The 18614-nt window shown below is 38.5% G+C and overlaps 1 protein-coding gene across 8 annotated transcripts in view; it reads right to left on the bottom strand.

Annotated features, from left to right (window-relative positions):
• Nucleotides 1-6634: 6634 nt before the first annotated feature.
• Nucleotides 6635-18614, bottom strand: part of LOC119512978 (zinc finger protein 37A-like) — a 62041-nt gene continuing 50061 nt past the window's right edge. For 6 of the 8 annotated variants that reach the window (XM_037807867.1, XM_037807865.1, XM_037807862.1 and 3 more), the window contains one exon: nucleotides 14428-17801. In XM_037807867.1, the coding sequence (XP_037663795.1) occupies nucleotides 16381-17801 (1421 nt within the window). In that variant the 3' untranslated portion in view covers nucleotides 14428-16380. Of the gene's footprint in view, nucleotides 7471-14427; nucleotides 17802-18614 lie in introns of those variants that run through there. The other 2 variants (XM_037807868.1, XM_037807869.1) reach the window with 2 other exon arrangements.

Below are 18614 nucleotides of genomic sequence, written 5' to 3'. Positions count from 1 at the left end.
TTCTGTTGAACCAGACTTGCATACCTGAAATAAACCCCACCTGGTCATGGTGTATAATTCTTGTAATGTGCTGCTGGATTTGATTTACAAGTATTTTGAGGATTTTTGCATCTATATTCTTTTAAGAGATTGGTCTATAATTTTCTTTTTTTGTAGTATCTTTGTCTGATTTTGGTATTAGGGTGACATCGGCTTCATAGAATGAGTTGAGTAGCTTTCCCTCCTCTTCAATTTTTTGAAGAGTTTGAGAAGGATTGGTACCAATTCTTTCTTGAATGCTTGGTAGAATTCACATGTGAAGCCAACTGGTCCTGGGTTTTCTTTTTTGGGAACTTCTTGGTGACTGACTCAATCTCTTTACTTGTGATTGGTTTGTTGAGGTCATCTATTTCTTCTTGAGTCAATGTTTCCTGTTCATGCTTTTCTAGCAAGTTCTCCACTGTTTGTTAGTTGTCTAGTTTATTAGCATATAGTTGCTCATAGTATCTTCTGATTATCTCCTTTATTTCTGCAGGGTCAGTAGTTATGTTTCCTTTCCCATTTCTGATTGCACTTATTTGCATTTGCGCTCTTTTTTTTTGTTAGCCTAGCTAGGGGTCCATCAATTTTGTTGATTTTCTCAAAGCACCAACTTCTTTTTGTTGATTCTATTGTTTTCCTGTTCTCAATTTCATTTATTTCTGCTCTAATCTTTGTTATTTCTTTCCTTCTGTTTGCTCTGGGGTTAGTTTGCTGCTCTTTCTCTAGTTCCTCCAGGTGAACAGTTAGTTCCTGAATTTTTGCTCTCTCTTCTAATAAATGTTGCTCTCTTCATCATCTTTGCTGCATCCCATGTTTTGATATGCTGTGTTTTCAGTGACATTTTCCGCGAGTTACTTCTTTTTTTACCCACTGGTTTTCTAACAGTGTGTTGTTTAGCCTCCATATATTTGTGAATTTTACAGTCTTCTGCCTGTTATTTATTTCCAACTTCATTCCATTATGATCTGAGAAAGTGTTTTTAAAACATGAATATTTTCAAATTTGTTGAGACTTGCTTTGTGACCCAACATGTGGTCTATCCTAGAGAATGTGCCATGAGCACTTGAGAGAAATGTGTATCCTGCTGTTGTGGGGTGTAGTGTTCTATAAATGTCTGTCAAGTCTAGTTCCTTTATTGTGCAATTCAACATCTCCATTTTCTTATTGATCCTCTGTCTAGATGTACTATCCTTTGAAAAGAGCAGTGTATTGAAGGCTCCAACTATTGTAGAGGCATCTACTCCTTTCACTGTTCTCAGTGTTTGCCTCATGAGTTTTGGGGTACTCTGGCTTAGTGCCAATATTTATGATTGCCATGTTTTCTTGAATAATTGACCCTTTTAATATAAAGGGTCCTTTTTGTCTCTTTCAAATGTTTTACTTTTTAAGTGCAATTTTCTGATATTAACATAGCTACTCTCACTTTTTTCCAGTTACTGTTTGCATGAAATATCCTTTTCCAACCTTTCTCTTTCAGCCTATTTTTGTCCTTGTGTCTAAAGTGAGTTTCTTGTAGACAGCATATAGATAGGTCCTCTTTTTTTCATTCATTCTAACAGTCTGTGTCTTTTTATTGGGAAGTTTAATCCATTTAGTGTTATTACTGTAAGGGCAGTACTTTCTTCTAGCATTTTGACTTTTGTATTTTATGTCATCTTTTTTTTTTATGTCATCTTATTTTGTCCTCTCTCTCCTTTTACCCTTCCTGATAATTTTCATTTCTACACTCTTCTCCAAACCTCTCCCTCCTGTCTTTTCCTATCAGCCTGTAGCACTCCCTTTAGAATTTCTTGTAGCACTGGTCTCTTATTCACAAACTCTCTCAGTGTCTGATTGTCTGAAAATATTTTAATCTCTCCCTCATTTTTGAAGGATAGTTTTGCCAGATATAGAATTCTTGGATGACAGTTCTTCTCTTTCAGTATCTTAAATATATCATACCACTGCCTTCTCACTTCCATGGTTTTTGCACAGAAATCTGTAAATGGTATTATTCAGCTTCCCTTGTATGTGACGGATTGCTTTCCTCTTGTTGCTTTCAGAATTCTCTCTTTGTCTTTGACATTGGACAATGTGATCAGTAAGCATCTTGGGATAGGTCTACTGGGATCTATTCTGTTTGGGGTACACTGTACATTTGAATCTGCAATTTTCCGTCTTTCATAAGAGTTGGGAAATTTTCAGTGAATGTTTCTTCTATTATTCTTTCTGTCCTTTTCCCCTCTCTTCTCCCTCTGGGACACCCATAACAGATATGTTCATGTGCTTCATGCTGTCACTCAGCTCCCTAAGACCCTGCACATATTTTTCCATTCTTTTCACCATCTGTTTTGTCTGTATTAATTCAAATGCCTTGTCTTCCAATTCACTGATCCTTTCTTCTGCCTGTTCAAATCTACTGTCGTATCCTTCTATTCTCTTTTTCATCTCCTCCATTATGCTCTTCATTCCCATAAGTCCTGCCATTTGTTTTTTCAAGTTTATGAATTATTCTTTATGGTCACCCAGCGTCTTCCTTTATATCCTTCATCTCTTTTGCTATATCCTCCCTCAGTTCATTAACTTGATTTTTGAATTTAATTTTGGAGATTTGTTTGATCTTTCTTCAGTTCATTGAATTGATTTAGCATTAGTTGCCTCAGCTCCTGTATCTCAGTAGAACTATTAGTTTGTTCCTTTGGCTGGTTCATATTTTTGTGTTTTCTAGTATGGCTCATTATCTTAGGCTGTCTAGGCATCTAATTTTCTTGGTTTATTCTGGAGCTCATTTCACTCTTTTACCTAGGGTTTTCTTGTTAGTTGGCTTTGTTCTCTAACCTTTGGAGTTAGTTCAGCTTATTCTAGGCCTCTTACTTATGTTCTATTTAGTTGATTGGAGTTTTCACCTCTTGTTTTCCTGTTTCTTGTCCTGCCTTTAGGTAGCCTTTCTGTGTCAAGAGTGTCCTCAGATGGTCAACCCCAGTCAGGTTTTCCCAATCCAGAGAGCCCCAGGTCTCAGAAGGGTATAGAATTTCCTTGAGAAAGAGAACCTCCTGTGAGGCCTTTAGATTCTTTGATTTTCATATCCTGTCCAGCAGGTGTCACTTGCCAGCCCATAGCTCCCCAACCAGTGTAAGGATTTATGGAGCCTTTAGTTCTCCTCAGGACCCTGACCCTGTCAGATGCATGGCTGGCTGAAGTTGGTTTCTGAATCCAGCCCCTGGGGTCTGTGTTCCCTGAAGGGGCTGGACAGTGTCCCCTTCTCTTAGGGAAATTATGGCCTTTAGCTAATTGTCTCCCCCACTAGACTTACTGCTTTGTCTCCCAGAGCTATCTTAGTTCTGCTCTTGCCTGGGCCCAAACTGCAAGTCTTTAAGGCTTTCTGTATTGGCTATTTACAATAGTTTTTTTTAAAGAGAAAAGGATAAAAAAAGAAAAAAAGATAATGAACCAGTATAGGCTATTTAAAGGAAAGCACTTTAATTCAGTCCTTGCCATTCTGATGGGCTACTGAAATGCAAAAGCAAGGAGTTGGAGAACAATTGAGGTGCAAAAAAAAAAAAAAAAAAAAAAGAGAACATCCAGCTTTTCAGAGAAGGGCCCTGGTCCCCTGGGTTTGCATATGTGCCTGATTCTGTTTGAGACCAGCCCTTCTCTTTATTATGTTCACCCCCAACTCCAAATGTCTCTGTTTTTGCTTTTTGTTTTTTTTTTTTTTTCTGTTTGTTTTTACTAGCCCTATCTCCTCTCTGCCTAGTGACTGCTTCCAGATTCTCCAGTGTCTTGTCTCAGTTTATCTATGGTTGGAGTTTTTGTTCAGCAGTCTGAGTTTGTTAATCATTTCTGCAACTGAAGTTCTCCCTCCTACTTCCCAGCACTGACAGCCCCTCCTCCCTCGGGAAACCAGCTGCAAAACAGTTTGTTGTGCCTGGCAGGGAGAGGCATGGGAGCCTTGGCTTGGAGAACTTACAGATTTCACTGATCTCAGCTGCTTCACATGCTCATTGTATGACCATCTCCAAACTCAAATTCCTCTGTGGTGTCCATTCAACACAGTTCCTGGCTATTTGCCAGCTGCCCCAGAGGAGTAACTAAAACACATAACTCACCACTCTGCCATCTTGCCCTGCCCCCCCCTTACTTTTCATGTGTTTATTACTCATCTACAATACACTGGATAAAGGGAGTGTCAGTCACAAAGTTTTACAAACACACGGTCATACAATATAAGGTATATAGTTATACAATCATTATCAAAGATCCAGGTATTGGATTACAGTTTGACAATTTCAGGTATTTCCTTCTATTCTAATACATTTGAAACTAAAAATAAATATCTATATGAGTCAGTAGTCATAATCATTTGTTAGAAGCTAATTTCCAGTTACACCTTTTCCCTCTTATTTGATTATTCTCCCAATCTTCAGGGATATAAAGACAATGATAAGTTCAACTTCCTCATGCTGGAAAGGGGTGCTGACTTTTTGGGACAGAGGAATAAAATGGTTGATGTTCTTGGAGAGACTAGGACTTCTGGGTTTTAGGGCTTATCTGGCATAGGAACAATCTGAAGGCCTTAAGATTCTGAAATAATAAACTTCCTAAGAAAAACTTTTATAGAGCCTTAGAGCCCAGAGTATTCTGTAGGGTTTTCAGGTATACTGTTGGTGGGGTCTTGGCATACTGTGGCAATTCGCAATATCTGGCTGAAGTTGCATAAAAGGAATCTCCAGAATGACCTCTCAACTGTATTTGAAATCTATTAGCTACTGAAACTTTGTTTCATTTATTTTCCTCTTTCTGGTGAAGAAAGCATTCTCAATCCCATGATGCCAGGGACAGGCTCATCTCTGGCAGTCATGTCCCACATTGCCAGGGAGACTTACACCCCTGGGAGTCATGTCTCATGTAGGAGGGAGGGTAGTGAGTTTATTTGCAGCATTAGCTTAGAGAGAGAGGCCATATCTGAGAAACAAAAGCAGCTCTCTGCGGGTGACTCAGGCATAATTATAAGTAGGCTTGGCTTAGCCATTTTAGAAACAAGTTTCATAAGGGCAAGCTTCAAGATCAATGGCTTGGCTTACTAAACTGGAAGTCCCTAATGTTTCAGTGAATACCAGGAATTCCCCAGGTAGGGAAGTTTAATAATTCCATTTTCCCTCAGTTCCTCAAGGGGACTTTGCAAATACATTTTATTTTCTGCCCCAAATCTCTAGAATACATTGGGGTATTACATTAACCTGTACCAAATAAAAGATCTCTTTCCCTCTTCTAGGTTCCATGTAATTATGCTGTTTAAATAAACTGAGCAGACAGGTCAAATTAGGTAGTGTCTACAGGAAATTTAAATTTTGGACCGAATAAACATCACTTCCTTTGGTCTCACACAGAAGTTGCAGTTTTAAAATATAGACAATATCATCCTTTACTTTGTATACTGATTTACCTTACACACATATAAATTTGATTAATTTTGAACAAAATGAGAAGATAAGCCAAAAATAAACTTTCCCTAGAGGAATGGAACATGTAGAAGGTAAAAAGATAGAATGAGATGACTCTGAATATGTCTAGTTATATAATTTGGTCTTTAAAACATTTAGTTTTACATATTTTAAAAATAAAATTCAATCAAAACAGAAAAAAAAAGTCTTACTGATGAAAAATAACTGGGATTGAATGTATCCTATAAATCAAGTTGTGACATAACCACACAGAGAAAAAAGAACCAGGGAAAGAGAATAATTTCAAGCTCTTTTTGGGCACAGTGTTTTGATTACACATTCTTAGTGGAATATATTCTAAAAACAAAGAGACGCAAAGAAATCTTGACCTTTCTTCAGTAATAATACTGATGAATTTTTACATATCCTGTAAGATATTTGAATTGATTTTGTAAACAATTTCATATATATTGTAGGATCATCTGAGTAAATAATTATGTTACTGTTTTTAGGATGAACACCTTTTAAGTGCAAGAGAAAAAGAGATGCAAGTATAAAATGAAATATTTTTAAACAAATCATATTTTAAAGAAAAAATGTATTCTTCCAACTCTCTGTGGAAAATGGTTAGAAGCAATATCAACCCTATAGCAAATAAGCTCAAATACTGCTTATTTGGTAAGCAGATTGTGGTATCTAAATGCCGTTTCCCCAATGAAAGAAATGAGGAATGGCTGGTTCCTAGTTTTGACATCTTGTACCAGAGTGAAAGGAAGCAACAATGAAAGACTAATAGGTTATTTGAAAATAATACAGGAACCAACGTGAAGAGGCTTCCATTGGCCAAAGATGTAACAATTTTAACTTCAAGAAATGGAAGCAGTTGACTAACATTCATTAAGAATAAACTTCCATAATTTCACAATTACAAGAGGCAAAAAGATAAAATGAGGCAAAACAAAAATAAAATGCCAGGTATGATGGTTAGGTTCATGTGTCAACTTGGCCAGGTGATGGTACCCAGGTGTCTGGTCAAGCAAGCACTGGCCTAACCATTACTGTAGGAACATTTGTGGCTGGTTAATAAACCAGAAGGCTGGTTTATTAAATCATCAGTCAATTAGTGCAGCTTGACTGATTACATCAATGAAGGGTGTGTCTTCCACAATGAGAAAATGCAATCAGCTGGATTTAATCCAATCAGTTGAAGGCTTTTAAGCAAGACAGATGGAGAACTTTCACTTCTTCTTTGGCTGAGCACTGAAGAACTTCCTGAGGAGTTCATCAAAGTTGTCAGTTAATTGCCTGAGGAGGTCACTGAACATGTTCATCAGAGTTGCCAGTTTGCTGCCTGAGGAATTCATCCAACATCTCATTGGAATTGCTAGTCTGCTGCCTGCCCTATGGAATTTGGACTTGTGCATACCCAATTACATGAGACACTTTTATAAATCTTATATTTATAGATATGTCTTGTTGATTCTGTTTCCCTAGAGAACCCTAATACATCAGGTTTTTCACATCTAAATATGGAGGCAGCAGCAGGAAATGGGTATTTTCTTCTGCAAAGCTTCCTGATAACTGGAGTCCAAGGCCCTGAAGGCTGCTGTCCCAGATGATTCAGAGAATGGCAGTTCCTTGGCTCCATAAGTACGTTTGATTTTGTTCCTAGCACCTCCTCTCAGAAGAAACAGGGTCACCTATACATAGTTTTCATTCTGGGAAGGGTTTGGTCCTTCCAAGCTTCCCTTCAGGAACATCTCAGGATGAACCATGCAAACATGTGGTGCCTGAGGTGACAATGATGCCTGGGACCAGATATGTGACATACATGCAATGATTCATGAGACAGAGTTCTACAGTCTGGTGAGACTTTCCCCTGAAAGTGGGGATTGGGAGCTGAGAGGAAGGGAACAGTGTTTAAAGCCGAGGAAATAACGCAGGCATGAGATGAGAGAGAAGGTTCATTATGGCTGTCATTTACAGAGTGCGATGGAATGGACAGAAGTGAGTCAGTTGCCAGGACCTGAAATGCAAATTGATGAACTTAACTTCAACGCAGGGTTTTGTGACCACAGTCATTCCACACTCTCAAAGGTGCACTGTACTTACCAAGAAAGGACAAAAGGAACTGACATCTGTGCCCTGCATTTGTTCTGTGAGACCAGTGGTTGTCCTCTTGTGATAAGGGTGTACACCAAATTCCTCAGGAAGCCTCCCCTATAGTTCTACTTCTCAGGCACTGAATGACATCTCTGAGCCCACATATTTTGGCAAAAGATCCCACGTGGGGTTTCTGACACCACCTAAGCCCTGTTTTCTCCTAAATACCAACATGTTGCCCACCTTCAGGAAGACTAAAGGGAAGTCAGGTGGGGTTTGAGGACTCCAGGACATTCAAAGCTTCCTGAGGGTCTCCTTTGAATAGTAGTTCTTGACAGTTTTGGAGGTTAAGATTTTGTGACATAAAACATTTCCACTGTAGGGAATGGTCTTCCAAAGTTCTCAGAATACTTCCATCAACTCTAGTCAGAATTAGGACATGTCCTCATCCTAAACAAATCCCTAATGAGAATATATTTGCCCTGATTGGGTTAACCTAATCAGGATTTACCTCTACACATCTGAGGTCATGGAATAAAAATATAAATTAAGACTGCCAACAAGGAAGAAGATAGGCAATGGTTAGAATTAGTCTGTAAGAACCTATAATTTGTTGAAAGGTAATTCAAGAAATAATAATTAACACATACATAGCTCTTATTGCCATGAATTACCCTAAGCAAATAATTTACCCTAATAAATTCACATTTATTTCTCATAATAACCCTATGAAGGAAGTGCTATTTGTGTCCCCCTTTTACAGACAAAGGTCTTAAATGCCAAAGACAGTGATTTTTTACAAATGTAGCATCAGAGCCAGTCTGGTATCAAAGTCTACACTCTTATTTATATTAGGAAGAAAGGAATAGGATACAATATATGCCATTTTATCATAGTACAAATGCACATAGTTCCTGTTATCCTTTGGTTATGCTAACTCTTAGACTACTAATTTAAGCACATCGGGAAGATGACATATGGGGATATTTTCCTCATGTCAAAAAAAATGCTGAGTTCAAGTACTACTGTTCTCAGGTGCTTTAACTTAACGGTGTATAATTTTGTAACTAATATTTTCACTACACCCACTGATGAACCCTGAGGTGAGTGAAAACTTTATAAACACAGTATTGGAATTCTTTATTGACTAGTCAAAACCAAAATAATGGCCATATCCACTTTATATGCCAGTAAACTGCTTAAGAGTATGGTTGAGATATGGTAAACTTGACAACTGTGAAGTATTATTTCACTCCAAATGTAGACTGTATAACTAAAGGGAGAAACTGGTTAGTATTTAGTGTGCAAAAATTTTGTCATATAGTTACAAAGCTAAAGGGACAAAGTCTCTACCGCAAATTAAGGTGCATTCCAGTATACAAACTGAAGATATACAAATAGAGTATGTAGCACACTCACATACATAAGCACATACATAATCAGACAGGGATTCTTCATGCATATGCTTAATAATTTTGGCCTAATTATTCAACATATTTGTGTTACATTGGGTGTTTTGAAGTAAGACAGGCAGCTACTGGAGGATCTAAGCAGAAAGCCAACATGTTCAGACTTTGTAGTTTTTATTACTTTATTACTTCGTACTTTTTATTACTTTTTATGTACCGTTTAATAGAATATACACACACTAAAAAATTTACAGGTAACAAACTGCAAAACGAATACACCCAAAACTAATACCCAGATCAAAAAACAGAACACTATTAGCACCAAAGAAATCCCTTTCCCCTCTCAAGTCAGTGCCCACAAATCCTACCACTCAGGCAACTACTATCCCAACTTCCAATAACATACATTACATTTGCCTGGTTTTGACTTTTGCTTCAATTCCTTTGCATGCATGTAATTGTGGTTCCTTTATTACTATTATTGTATTCCATCGAGTGAACAGACCACAATTTATGCATACATTTGTATTTTCTATGCCTGTTGGATTTATGTCAAGGAGAGAAATTAGAGTCCAAATTTACATATAGGTTCATCTGTAGTAGAAAGAACATATTTTTCAAAGTGTACCGATTCACATTCTCACCAAACTCATAAAAGTCTCGGTTGCTTCATATCTTTTATATCTTCATCATCACTTTTTATCATTTTAGCCATTCTGTAATGGTATTAAATTTTGGTTATAATTTGCCTTTCTTTGATGACCAATGAAAGCTGAGCAAATTTTCATAGGTTCGCTGACCATTTTAATATATTCTTTATGAAGTACGTTCATGTCTTCTGCTCTTTTTCTGACTTTTTCTTAATGATCTGTAAGAATTCTTTATATATTCTGGATATGAGTCCTTGGAAAGACATATGTATTGCAACTGTCTTCCCCTAGCTGGCCTTATTAACTCATTGATAACAGTTTTTCTTATTAATCAACTTACTTACTGAGAGTTTTTGTGTCTTAAGATGTCTTGGCCAAGGTTGGAAAGATGTTAACCTATATTTTCTTCTAAAAGCCTTATTGTATTGCTTATACATTTAGATGTGCAATTTATATGAAGTTGACTTTTGTGTTTGGTGAGTGGGTGCAGTCAAGATGTTTTTTTTTTCATATGGGGAGTCAACTAACCCAGCACCATGTATCATGAAAACCACCCTTTCACCACGATATTGCAGTGTCACCTTTGTCATATATCAATATGCTTGGGTCTGTTTCTGGACACTGTTCATCCTTATGCCTATACCACTATACCACTCTATCAGCTTCATACTAAGTCTAAATATCTGGCAGTCTAAGTTCCACAGCTTTATCCTTTTTCTAGATTGCCTTAGCAATATTTGGTCATCTGCATTTCAATATACATTTTAAATACAGACATTAATTTCAAGAAAATCTGCTGGATGGCTGCATTGAATCTGTCATTCAATTTGGGGAGAAATGAAATTTCAAAGTCATTAGCACATTTCATTTAGTTTGAAATTTCTAATTTCTCTCAATTTTGTGCTGCAGTTTTTAGATTTCTAGAACTTAATATTTGAGGTCTGTTGTATTATAAATTTAACAGGGACACAGTATTTAAAGTGTACATTAAAGCGCACATTTTCATAAAACTGGATAAATACATGTTTGTAACCATCACAATAGTCAGTAAACATACACATCATCCCCAGGGATCACTGCCTTTCACTGCCTGATGTCCAATGTCGTGTGTGTGTGTGTGTGTGTGTGTGTGTGTGTGTGTGTGTGTGTGTGTGTGTGTGTGTGTGTGTGTGTGTGTGTGAGATATTTATCCTCTCTATTGTTTTTTTGTTCTCTATGTCATTTATTTCTGCTTTAATCCTTGTTATTTCTTTTCTTCTACTTGGTTTAGGATTGGTTTGCTGTTCATTTTCTAGCTTCTTCAGTTGATCCATTAGTTCTTTGATTTTGGCTCTTTCTTCCTTTTTAATATATGCGTTTAGTGCTATCAATTTCCCCCTCAGCACTGCTTTTGCTGCATCCCATAGGTTTTGGTATGTTGTGTTCTCATTTTCATTCGTCTCTATATATTTAGCAATTTCTCTTGCTATTTCTTCTTTAACCCACTGATTGTTTAGGAGTGTGTTGTTTAACCTCCAGGTATTTGTGAATTTTCGAAGTCTCTGATGGTTATTGACTTCTAATTGTATTCCATTGTGGTCAGAGAATGTGCTTTGAATAATTTCAATCTTTTTAAATTTATTGAGGCTTGTTTTATGTCCCAGCATATGATCTATTCTGGAGAAAGTTCCATGAGCACTAGAAAAGTATGTGTATCCTGGTGATTTGGGATGTAATGTCCTGTATATGTCTGTTAAATCTAATTCATTTATCAGATTGTTTAGGTTTTCAATTTCCTTATTGGTCTTCTGTCTGGTTGATCTATCTATAGGAGAGAGTGATGTGTTGAAGTCTCCCACAATTATTGTGGAAACATCAATTGCTTCCTTTAGTTTTGCCAGTGTTTCCCTCATGTATTTTATGGCACCTTGATTGGGTGCATAGACATTTATGATTGTTATTTCCTCTTGCTGAATTGCCCCTTTTATTAGTATGTAGTGGCCTTCTTTGTCTCTCAAAATATCCCTGCATTTGAAGTCTATTTTATCTGAGATTAATATTGCTACACCTGCTTTCTTTTGGCTGTAGCTTGCATGAAATATTTTTTCCATCCTTTCAGTTTCTTTGTGTCCCTGTGTCTAAGATGAGTCTCTTGTATGCAACATATTGATGGTTCATTTTTTTTGATCCATTCTGCGAATCTATATCTCTTAATTGGGGAGTTTAACCCATTTACATTCAACGTTATAACCGTGAAGGCATTTCTTGAATCAGCCATCTTATCCTTTGGTTTATGTTTGTCATATTTTTCCCCTCTGTCTATTAATATCCTTATTGTACCCATACCGAATCTCTTTAGTACTGAACCTTTCTCCAAGTCTCTCTGTCCTTTCTTTGTTTCTCTGTCTGTAGGGCTCCCTTTAGTATCTCCAGTAGGGCAGGTCTCTTGTTAGCAAATTCTCTCAGCATTTGTTTGTCTGTGAAAAATTTAAGCTCTCCCTCAAATTTGAAGGAGAGCTTTGCTGGATAAAGTATTCTTGGCTGGAAATTTTTCTCACTCAGAATTTTAAATATATCGTGCCACTGCCTTCTTGCCTCCATGGTGGCTGCTGAGTAGTCACTACTTAGTCTTATGCTGTTTCCTTTGTATGTGGTCAATTGCTTTTCTCTTGCTGCTTTCAGAACTTGCTCCTTCTCTTCTGTGTTTGACAGTGTGATCAGTATATGTCTCGGAGTGGGTTTATTTGGATTTATTTGGAGTTCGCTGAGCATTTATGATTTGTGTATTTATGTTGTTTAGAAGATTTGGGAAGTTTTCCCCAACAATTTCTTTGAATATTCTTCCTAGACCTTTACCTTTTTCTTCCCCTTCTGGGACACCAATGAGTCTTATATTCGGACGTTTCATATTATCTGTCATATCCCCGAGGTCCATTTCGATTTTTTTCAATTATTTTCCCCATTCTTTCTTTTATGCTTTCATTTTCCATTCTGTCATCTTCCAGGTCACTGATTCATTGTTCAACTTCCTCTAGTCTTGTACTATGAGTGTCCAGAATCTTTTTAATTTGATCAACAGTTTCTTTAATTTCCATAAGATCATCCATTTTTTTATTTAGTCTTGCAATGTCTTCTTTATGCTCTTCTAGGGTCTTCTTTATTTCCTTTGTATCCCGTACTATGGTCTCATTGTTCATCTTTAGTTCTTTGAGTAGCTGCTCTAGGTGCTGTGCCTCTTCTGATCTTCTGATTTGGGTGCTTGGGCTTGGGTTATCCATATCGTCTGGTTTTTTCATATGCTTTATAATTTTCTGTTGTTTTTGGCATCGTGGCATTTGCTGAACTTGATAGGGTTCTTTTAGGATTTGTAGACCAATTGAAGTCCTTATCTCTAATTTATCAGATCTACAGCTTCGTGGAGTACACTTTCTCTAACTAACCAGCAGGTGGCGTCCACAAGCCACCTGTTCTCCACAAGCCAGTTCTCCCATGCTTAGCCTTTTTGGTGAGTGGAGGAGTGAGTCTTGTGGGGTCCAGTTGGTGTACCAAGCTTGCGTGTGTAGTTGGTGTTGCCTGCCCTGTATATGGGGCGTGTTTCTGGGCAGTCAGGGAGTGGGGGTGGCCCTAACAATCAAATCTCCCTGGTGATTCTAGAGTTTTAAACCTGCTGCAATAGTCTAATCCTTCAGTTCAGTCCTGCCACAGTTTGTCTCTGCCAGTGACCCAGAAGTCCTGGTATTGGCGTATGGCTCCTGAGACTTGCAAGTGGGCCCCTCTTCCAGGCTGTGCACCCCGGGTCCTCTGTTGAGGGATGTCTGTGCTATGTCACAGGTGAGTGCCGTCCCCCCAGGGCAGTTCTGGGCTGCTGGGCTGTGCAGGGAGGCTCCCAGTCTGCTGAAATGATGGCTGAATGGGGCTTTGTTAATTCACACTGCTCCACCTTCCCAACTCTGGGACAATCAACTGAGGTTGCAGGGAAGGCTAATGTCCACGCCCAGTTTTGTGGTGTGTGCCTGTTATTTGAAGCACTTCCGTCACACTGGGTTGTCTGGGGCAGCTCTGGGCTATGGGGCTGGCAATGGGCAGGAGTGTTTCCTGTCCACCAGGATGATGGCTGTGAGCGGACACCCCCCTTTTCTTGGGAAGTTGTGGTGTTTAGTGAATTTTCTCAGCCACTGGATTATTGCCTTTTGTCTCAGGGCTCTCTTACTTCTGCTCTTCACTTGACCTGCCCAAATTGCAAGTCTTTGAAGCTTTCTGTATTGGGCTTCTTGGAGTAATTGTTTTAGAAAAAGAAAAAAGGATTAAAAAAAAACAAAAACAAAAGGGCCCTCCTCAGAGATCTAATGGGTTATTGAAATGCTAAGAGATAAAGCAACCAGGGCTATTAAGGAAAGGTCCACAGGGCAGAGAGATCAGCTTTTCTTCGGGATTTGCATATGCGCCTCTGGGCCTGAGCTCTGCCCTTCCCCTTTCTATGTTCACCAGAACTCCAAAAATCCTCCGCTTTTATTTTGGAGTTTTTCGTGTTTTTTTTTTTTTCTATGCCTGTCTCCTCTCTGCTGGGCTGGCTGCTCTCAGATTCTCTGGTGTCTGGTCTCCGTCTATCTATGGTTGGAGTTTGGATTAGCAGAATGAGTTTCCGATAAGGGCTACCACTGCAGTTCTCCCTTCTCCTTCCCGGAGCTGACAGCCCCTCCTCCCACGGGACTGAGCCTGGCAGGGAGGGGCGCGGGTCTCCTGGCCACAAAAACTTACAGATTTCACTGATCTCAGCAGTTCCACGTTCTCATGAGTGTTGTATGAAGTATGCCCAAAGTCAGATTGCTCTGTGGTGTCCAGTCCACGCAGTTCCTGGCTTTCTACCTACTTTCCTGGAGGAGTAACTAAAACATACAGCTCACCAGTCCGCCATCTTGCCCCGCCTCCGAGAGTCCCCTGTCTGGATTCTTTATTTTAGAATTTTCCAGCCAAACCATGAAATAGTTGTCTGTAACTTTATTTCTTATAATGTCTTGTTCAGGTTTTGGCACCAAAGTTGCAGTGACTTTGCAAAATGAAACTAGAAAAGTTTCATCTTCATATTTTTGGAAGTTTATAGAAGCTCGGTCTTATTTACTCCTAAAATATTTGGAATAACTACAGTAATGCCACCTGTACCTGGAGTTTTCTTTCTCGGCAGGTTTTTTAAAATACTACTAAGGTATTTGTTGGCAGTTTTGTTAACATTCAATCTACCTCTGATATGACCTTGTTTCCAGGGTTGATACTGATAACATGCTATGTTCACCAAGGGCCCATCATACTGGCAATTCCTGAACTGTAATCATTTTATTCTCAGCACTGCAAAACTGCAGAAAAACCTACTTGTGTTTTTCAGCCCAGCATTTCAGGCTCTAGCCCTATAAAGTATCAAAATTCTGAAAATATCTTGAAAAATTGGTTACATGTTTGAAGCCCTAACAATTCAATTTTTTTCACTTCAGCATTGACTGCCAAAAGCTCTGCTGGCAATAGTCTCCCTGGTCTAGTCTGCTTGGTCCAAGCCTATCACTCAGGTATTCCTCTGGAGCTAGAATTGGCAAGTGCTCCCAGGGAAAACAGCTGCATATTGCCGACATACTTTCTATTCTACTCCTCTAGTCTTTGCTTCTGCAGGAATTAGGCACACTTAAATACATGATTTTTATGACTTTCTGGTAGTTCTTAATGGTACAGCACTGTCTATCCTATGGAGAAGCAAAATCTACTCTGCTTTTAACATATTTAACAGTGACTATGTCTGTATATGAATGCATTGTTTTTAAAAAATTGTTACACCACATAAAATGAGGTTAAATATGTGGAGAGTAAGGTGCAATAAGTCACAACAGAATGATGTTTGACCAAACTGTTAAACACTTCTCAGAGTGGAAACAACCAGATGCCCACAACCAGATGCCCAGATCCAATGAAGGCTCAGTAAGTCATATGCCAGGCAACCCACACTGCCCCTTTGGTTAGCCCCTTCAAGACAGGCCACCCAAAATCAGTCTGCCCCAACCTTATTCAAAAATCCTGCTGCCCTCTGTATGTCCCCCAAATCAGAATCACTCTCTCTCCATCTGGTTGTCAATGTCCTCTTGTCAGTGGATACCCTTGCTAAAGGACTCCTCTCATTTTGCCTATGCCTGAGCAATAAGTTTTAAAATTTCTTAAGATCACTGACTCAGGTATTTTGTGTTTTCACAGCCAATATCTTAATCAGGAGGGAACAAAAGACCCAGAAATGTGCCAAACTGGATTGTAACAAAGTGGAATGCCATCTGTAAATGAAAACTTTTTTTCTGTATTTCCTTAACTCAAAATTTGGTTTTAGTTTGAAGCCTTCACACAGTTGGAGGTACTTTCTCTAGTAATGACTACCTGATGCCCACTAAGATGTAATTGTTCATACACATATCCAGTGAAATGTCTCCTCATAGTAGATGCTCCCCTACCTTCCTAAGGTTGTACATTTTCCCTGATGAGTAAGTCTGCCTTGTGGTTGAGGTCATCTCTACCCTCAGGATGTTGATAGAGTTTTCTAAACTTGTATGAGTTCTCTGATGTTTAGCAAGGCATGGCTTTGGGCAAAAAGTTCCCATACTCATTCATCGATAGGTTTTCACTACTCCTGAGTTTGCTGATATAATGTATGGTCTAAATTCCAATAAAAAGTTTTCCAACTTTAAATATGTTCATACTTTTTCCTGCCCTGCCTAAATTCTCATGTCCTACGAGAATTGACTTTAGGTCAAAATTTTCTCAAAATCATTACATTGTGGTCTCTGTTCTACCAATTTTTGACTTCACCAGATTTACCTCATTTATTATATGTATAGGGCTTCTCCTCATGTGTGTTCTCTGATGTACAGTGAGTTTTGACTTCACATAGAATGATTTTCTGCAAATGTTACATTCATAGGGTTTTTCCCCTGTGTGTGTTCTATGATGTGCAATGAGTTTCGACTTCACACAGAATGATTTCTCACATGCACTACATTCATAAGGTTTCTGCCTTCTGTGTGTTCTCTTGTGAACAATTAGGGCTGATTTCTGACGGAAGGTTTTCCCACATTCATTACATCCAAACGGTTTCTCCCCTGTATGTATTCTCTGATGTTCTGTGAAACCCGAGTAGTAGCAGAAAAATTTTCCGCATTCAATACATTCATATGGTTTCTCACCTGTATGAGTTCTCAAATGTTTAGTGAGAGTTGTCTTCTCTGAGAAGGATTTCCCACATTTGTTACATTCATAAGGTTTCTCACCTGTGTGAGTTCTCTGATGTTTAATGAGGTCTGATTTTCTCAGAAACGCTTTCCCACATTCACAGCATTCATAGGGCTTCTCCCCAGTGTGTGTTTTCTCATGTATCGTAAGGACTGACTTAAAAGAGAAGGCTTTCCCACATTCATGACATTCATATGGTTTCTCTCCTGTGTGTGTCCTCTTATGTTGAGTAAGAGTTGACTTTTCACTGAAAGATTTCCCACATTCATGACATTCATAAGGTTTCTCCCCTGTGTGAATTCTCTGATGTTTAACAAGGTCTGAATTCTTGTAGAAGGTTTTCCCACATTCATGACATTCATAGGATTTTTCTTCTGTGTGTATTCTCTGATGTCTTGTAAGGGCTGACTTCCAGTTGAAGATTTTTCCACATTCATGACACTCATAGTGTTTTTCCCCTGTATGTGTTTGCTGATGTACACCAAGGACTAACTTATCACTAAAAAAGTTCCCGCATTCATTACATTCAATTATATTATCCATTGTGTGGGTTCTCTGAATGTGAGTGAAGTTTGACTTCTGGCTGAAAAGGTGAACACTCTGATGTTCAAAGAGAATGGACTCCTTAAAGAAACTTTCTCCACATTCATTAAATTCATAGTGATTCTCTCCTAGATGTGTTTTCTGATGAACAATGAGAGATGACATATCACAGAAGGCTTTCTCATATTCACTATATTCACAGGTTTTCTGTCCTATGGAAGTCCTTTTATGTATAAAGTAGAGTGAATTCTCATGGAAAGCTTTCCCATATTCATTGTATTCAAAAGGCTGCTCCAAAGTTTGAACTTTCTGATGCTGAACAAGGTCTTCATTAAGACACAGGACTTTCCCATTTTTATTATATTTATAAAATTTCTCTTCAGAATGAGTTCTTTCATGGTCATTATCATTAGTTAATTCTGAAATATAAGTAGAGTGAGAATGAATATCAGTTCCCAAGGATATTTGGCAGAAATAGACTTTGCATTAGGTTTGGAGGAAGAGATCAGGTTAGGCCATTATCTCCTCAAACCTACATTATGAAAATAGCATGCACACTTCCAGTCTCATCCCTCTTTTCAATTCTACACAGCAACAACAAATTAAATTTCTGAAAATTTTAATTCATAAGGGAACTGTCTTATAGTCCAGGCTCTAAACCTATTTCTAGGTCTGATTCACTAGGAATGAAAATATGCAACAAGAATAAAATCATTGAGGGGACAAACCACTGTTTCCACAAGACCAGACACATGGCTTATTCTGGTTATTCCATCAGAGTTGTGCAGCAGTGAACTTCTCCTCACCATCAAATCCTCTTATTTCCTAATTCAATGCTTTCTGGACTTTCTTCAAATAAGTCTCCCCAATGGAATATTAATCCTCAATACTGCTTTTATATCTGTTTCTGTATCTCAGTAACTCTCAGGAACACATTTTTGAGTGCATCAACTTGGTATCTACCATGACAAGGGAAAAGGACTTTTAAAAAGACAACCTTGCAAGAAAGCACTTGCTGGCCAGGAAGTACATAGGCTCCACTGCTGGAAGTCACAGATTTCCCTAATTGCCTGCTCTGTGCTATGGCCTTCAGGTATGTAGTGCTGAAAGTGGGTATGATCATTCTACTGAGTGGAGAACTGACTCTGACACTGTGAAAGACACCTGTGAGGCAGTGAGCTGTGGAAATACCATTGATGCTGGTTGAGCTGCATCACTCATTGTCACTGAAA

This window comes from Choloepus didactylus, chromosome 17 (genome assembly GCF_015220235.1).
Source record: "Choloepus didactylus isolate mChoDid1 chromosome 17, mChoDid1.pri, whole genome shotgun sequence".
In the NCBI taxonomy this organism is placed as follows: Eukaryota; Metazoa; Chordata; class Mammalia; order Pilosa; family Megalonychidae; genus Choloepus; species Choloepus didactylus.
This window is presented reverse-complemented; position numbering and strand designations above follow the sequence as displayed.